The sequence below is a fragment of the Salvelinus sp. IW2-2015 genome, unplaced genomic scaffold, assembly GCF_002910315.2.
Source record: "Salvelinus sp. IW2-2015 unplaced genomic scaffold, ASM291031v2 Un_scaffold1137, whole genome shotgun sequence".
Taxonomy (NCBI): domain Eukaryota; kingdom Metazoa; phylum Chordata; class Actinopteri; order Salmoniformes; family Salmonidae; genus Salvelinus; species Salvelinus sp. IW2-2015.
In genome coordinates, this window is record NW_019942749.1 from 468,898 (window position 1) to 474,910 (window position 6,013).

The following is a 6,013-nucleotide window of genomic DNA, read 5'->3' on the forward strand; positions in this document are numbered from 1 at the left end:
GCCAAAGACTGAGGCCCACAGTTCTTCTGCCATGCAGAAGAATACCACCCTCCTTTCATAATCCATTCTGTGTCTCCAGTGTCCCTCTCTTTTTCTGTCCCCCTGCAAAATTACTCCTTCATAATTAGCCATTGTTCCTGCTCTTTTGGCGTGGCCCTCTGCATTTTTTCAGGGGCCCCTTTTCTCTCCTCCCCCTCTGTCCCCTATATACTCATTGTGTATCTCTAGGAACCTTGTGATGCCTGGCAGCCCCAGTCCTACTTGTTTGGCACCCCCAGTCCTCTCCACAGCTCTCTGCACTGTGGACTGTGGGAGATGTTACACTTGGTTTGTTCTAGCTGAACTCTTTGCTCTAAACTCTCAAGTGCATAGAAGTTATCTTTATAAATGACAGAAAGGACCCGGCCTGAATGGCGCTTTGTTGAATGTTTTCCTAAAAGGGCCCCCCACTATATTTCATCTGTCAGTCGCTTTTCTTTACCCCAACAATGCTTGATTGTTTCCATGAAAACTTCAGGTTCCACAGACAGGAGAATTCTGTATTATTATGTTCCTGCCAAATTCCGATCTCTGTTTTCCTTCCCCTGCACTCACAAAGGGCTCATAACTTACTGTCAACTGGGAGGGGAGCCACAAAGCTCCACTGTTGCTCAGCGAATAGCCTGTGTTGGTTGATGGCTTTACTGGCTGTAACGTTTGCTTAACTGCAGTGGCAGTGACAGAAGGCACTTTGGGAACTTCATCCCCCAGAAGGCCCAGACCTCTACACATTCAGAGAGAGAGAGACAGAGAAAGAGAGGGAAGGAAAAAACAAGTAGCTTCTCTTGCCTCTCAATCTCTTTAGCGCCAGACTGCTGGCTGGACGAGAGAGTGGTAGTGCTGAGGTGGTGCAGTAGTTCTGGTGCTGTTCTTTATTGTGGGTGCTGCTCTTATGTGATACGCTCCTGGCTGTCCTATTGCTCTGTCCTTTAGTTCTGTTCTCTAGTTCTGTCCTCTACTTCTCCTCGTGGATGCCATCTGAGATTGAGTACTGTGGAACAGACAGGAAAAGGACTGCACTGTGTGGATGAGGTGTGGTAATAGATGGTTGTGGTGGTTTGTGCGTAGATCGTGTGGTGTGTGTGTGTGTGTGTGTGTGTGTGGTGTGTGGTTGTGGTGTGTGTGTGTGGTTGGGTGGTTTTGGTTTGTGGGGTGTGTGTGTGTGTGTGTGTGTGTGTCTGTGTCTGTGTGTCTGTGTGAGAGAGAGAAGAGAGAGAGAGAGTGTGACGTACCCCTCTGGCTCCTGGTGAACTGAGGAGGTGTTATGCCATCCAGCGCTGAAGTTGTCTCTCTTGGATCGGGAGGAAGAGGGCCAGTGGCGGAGGGGGCCATCGGTGGAGACGAGCGGCTCAGTTTGTGAGTGTGTGCTCCTCGACCCTTACTGGGTAGACAGACAGACAGACAGACAGACAGAGCCACTTCAGAGCTCCCACACCTGCATCAGCTTCTGTTGTCAGGCTCTGCCAGGCTCTGCCTAGCAGCTAGCAAGGGGGGGCAGGACACCAACCAGGCTGTCTAACTAATCCAACTGCACAAGTGTTTAAAGTGAGACGGAAGACGGCTCCTCCAGCAGGATATTATTGCAAATAATTTACTGTGCAAAGTAATTATGGATGCTGTGCTCTATATCTAAAGTGTGCACTTGAGGAGGCTTGCTTAATTTGCTCTGGGTGGCTGTCTTTTTGAGTGTGGGTTTTAGACGGAGTAACTACGGTGGTTTCTAATAGAGAAAGCATCAGGAGAGTGAGTGAAGTGGGGATGAAGTGCTTGTGTAATTGAGTTGACTTTTTGAAGGGGGAAGGTCAACATTTATAGAGGAACAATTTAAACACATTCATTTGGACAACTCTCTCCAGCTACGTTGTTAGGGTGTATGTATTTCCCCAGCCATTTTCAATATTTTTATATCATTACTCATAATTACTTTGTCCACTTGAATTTTTCTCCTTGGATTACATTTTTATATTATTGTCTGAAATACATATCATGGAAGTGAAATGTTCTATATTTCTCTATATATTTTTTCCCAAAAAAGTTATAATGTCTAGCAGAGCCATTTGTTTGTAGAATCCATCAAATCTAAATAATGTAAAATAAATCTGATTATCATAAATAAACTGTGAAATAGACTTCAAAAAGAATATGAGTTCACGTCTCATCATCCTCATACAGTAGATGAGTTTATCTTCAAATATTGTAGCCGTTTTAGAATGTAGGAAGTAAGGAGTTCCTCTCCATCGATTCTTCATTTACTGGGTCTCATAGGTAGTGTTAGCTGCTGTGGAATGTGTGTGTGTGTGTGTGTGCACACTTTATATAGAGAGTGAAGGAGAGCGGTAGAAGCTGAATCATTATTATATGTTTATGTATGGGGTGCCAGGCTCATCTAAAACACAGTCACAATGGAAGGCGATGATTGTGCTAAACGGCAGTGAGTGTGTCAGTAATTTTCCAGCTGGGAGCTGTGAGGTAGCAACATGTTATTATGCCAGGTGAAGACCCTGTGGATCCCTGCTATGTCACCTGGGACAACAGTGGGGAAATAGGAGGTTACAAAGAAGACAGAAAAATATCTCTCTACACACTTTTGTCAAATCAAAATACTTTAACAGTTCCACCTTTGTATCACTTTTGAATGTATTTGTTATATTTTCCCTTTGCACTTTGTACAGCCAGTCTCAGGCTCATCTACAGTAGCTGCAACATTGAATGTCCATTGAAAGGAAATTCAAAATATATTTTCAAATGTAAAGAAATATGGCCTTCAGTCCTCAAATGAGTTACATTTTTTATATATTTGTTTAATATATTGTAGATTGCTTAAACTAAATTGAATACTAGAACTTATATGAACTCTTTCTCTCTCCCACTATGTGTGTGAGCCCTGACTTGTGCTCTGGAGTAAAGCCTGTATCTTCTTTGTGTAGACTGTGTTGCTCTGACCATGTTCTCACAGTGCCTTCACCAGCATGGTGTGTAATTTGATTATTTCTCCCTCCCAAAATTGGGTGGTGGTGTCTGAGGGTAAGGGGGCTAATATTTTTCTGCTGAAGTGACCTGTGGTTAATACTGGGAGAAGAGGGAAGAGGCGTGGGGGCTGTGTGGCGCGAGGTAGGCGATGGGCGAGGGACAGGGGCGAAGGAGGGGGGCTGGTGTGGAGTTACTTATCACCATTGTCTATAAAAGGTCAGCAGTGTGAAAGAGCAGCGACAGCGGGCTGAAAGTCAGAGCTTGTTACGATAGAGGAGGAAATGCGATAGCCACAGACACACGGCCCAGTCAGAAGACCTAGGGTCCTCTAATGCTAACCAATTAAACAGAGGTTGTCGCGTGATGGAACATTATCAGTAGCAACAATTCATGACTCAAAGCATTCCAGGCCATATGAGCCTTCACTCCTAATCCTTTAAATGTAAGCAGTATTGTCAGCTATATATAGACCCTTTCTCTCTTTCACGTTTTCCTCTTTCTTTCCTCTGCAAAGTCACTGGGGCTTTGTCTGGGAGAAGGCAGGCAACATGTCATGCTCTTATTGATTCGTTTGGTTTGTTAGCTGTCCATTGTTATTGTGTAATCAAGCATGAGGGGAGACGGCTTGTCAAGAATTCACGCCAGAGAGGCTTCTTCAGTTTGCCATATTCTCACTGCTCAATGTACACAAAGGCACATATTGGGCTTCATTACTAGAGAAACACATTACATTARTGATAAGAGTAAAGGAATAGCAGCAGTGCAGAATGCAGTGTAGTTAGAATGCAATGTATAAACGGGTTGTTTTGTTGAGACTTTTTTATGAGTGTCTCACCAGAGCCTTGGATACTCTGTTATTCAATGTTTCACAATCCCCACTGTCGACCTGGACCCCAGCTGCTCTCCTACTCTATGAAACACCTTATGTTTTATTGTTTCATTCAAACAATTCTGGAATCAAACGCTKACGTTGTTTYCRATTYTATCCCAGCATAGGCTTTGGGGACTATATAATATACATATTGTTGCCCTCTGACATTTTCTGAGACTTATTGCAATATCCCTCCCTCTCTCTCCCTTCAATAATGAGAGCTGGTATTGTATAGGGCCTCTGAGAGGTTGGGGGGTGGGGCACCCTCGCTCTGTGCTCTCTTTAGCTGAGCGCAGCCCTCCCAGCTCTGCTAATAAATTATTAACCCACTGACAAATACTGTTACGGAGCCTGCCGCAGATCTGTTGCATTTTCTAACAAGATTGCTGTAGACACATGTTACAGGAGGATGGAGTCAGCCCTGTTCACTCTGTCTCTCTCACGCCTCAGCAGCTTGACTGATGGCTGGAGACCGGGGTAAAAGTGCCTGAGAGACTGAATATTTTAGTGGTAAAAGATCAGTACAGACCAAAGACAGAACAAGAGCGAGACAAGCAGGACAGACAGACGCAGACAGACGAGACAGACAGACATGCAGACAGCAGCGAGAACAGGGACAGAACAGACAGACAGACAGAACAGAGACAGACAGACAGCAGATCAGAGACAGACAGACAGTCAGACAGACAGCACAGCAGGAGCAGAAGCACAGGAGACAGAACAGAACACAGACAGACAGTCAGGACAGACAAGAGAAATTAATTAAGGCAAGTGGCAGGGGGATCGCGACAGAAGTGGGATCAATAACAGAAGACAAACTTGGTGACCAGGGAGAGATTAACACACAGTTTGGGTTAAAATCGATCAAGTCTAGGTGCTTCCTCCCCGTACGTTGTAGCGAGAGATGTGCAACAGTCCGCAGTTAGGCCGGAGCGTAAGTAAGGCCCGCCGATGCCGTGCCTATCGAGCAGTGGTTTCCTTCTCTCCGAACGAAAGACATGACACACATAGCGCTCAGGTAACTCTAGACACGAGTTCAGTACTCCCTCATCTCTCTCTCGTGAGATTATAGCGTTACAATAACACGTTTCATATAAACTGTGCAGTAGAGCCGCACACATACTTACTTGTAATGTGCAACAAGCATGTAGCAGAGAGAGTGTTTGAAAACACATTATACGTAATTAGGACATCCAAGTCTTACAGGCAGGCGCACACACACACACACAACACACCCACTATGCGATCACACACACAAACACACTCGTACAAGTCGGACAAACAGCACAACTACCAGCATACCACAACACACACACCACACACACACACAACACGAAACACACACACACCAACACAGCACACCTCCACACACACACACACACATCAGCTAAACACACAACTGACAGCCAACAGACAGACGCGTTACAATCTATCACACACCACGAGACTGGCACTGTACTTCACAGAATTCTCTCTCATAGTTATTTTTAGAATATGTAGGGTGGGTTTAGGTGCAACAAAGGAGACAAAAAACCATTGATTCAAAGGCAGTTCTCCGAATCACCATCACCACACAGCTACACCACTGCTACATGCGTGTCTTTCAACAAGGGTCTCAGCGTTGACAGTTAAACCCATAATGTATGCTTGAGCAGAGGTAAAGCAGTGCTTTTCAACTCATCATAACTACAGACCAGCGCACTTTGTCGATCTCTCTTCTCGTATCTAAGAGAGAACCACGCTTGCTCTCAATTTTAATCAGTACAAATAACACCAAACATATCTGTAGAATTATATCATATAAATTGGTCTTCGAAAGTGAGGTAACAAGACTTTCTGTAGAATCTCACATCAGTTTCTTTTGTGGTCCATGTTTTCCAAAAACTCTTGTTAAATATCTGCTCTGAATGAATGAGCTCAACATTCAATGGATATAATTATGAAAATCTAAATTACAAGAGCAAAGTTTCAGAGACTTGCATGTTGAGGGTGTAGTGATGGTGTGTTAGCTGGACGTTGATGGAACAAGCATCGTCTGGAGCTTTGCTGGAAGAGGTTTGTGTCTAAAGGGGGAAAATGGCGTTACGAATATTATGAGATGTCCTATACACACATTTTTGTAATAGTCTATGA

General features: G+C 44.4%; 1 protein-coding gene across 1 annotated transcript in view; it reads left to right on the forward strand.

Moving 5' to 3' along the window:
- Positions 1-1,260: 1,260 nt before the first annotated feature.
- The window catches only part of LOC112069864 (transcription factor SOX-6-like), a 7,832-nt gene continuing 3,079 nt past the window's right edge, over positions 1,261-6,013 (forward strand). Inside the window, exon 1 of the mRNA XM_024137246.2 lies at positions 1,261-1,395. Within this exon, the coding sequence (XP_023993014.1) occupies positions 1,304-1,395 (92 nt within the window). The 5' untranslated portion in view covers positions 1,261-1,303. The remainder of the gene's footprint in view (positions 1,396-6,013) is intronic.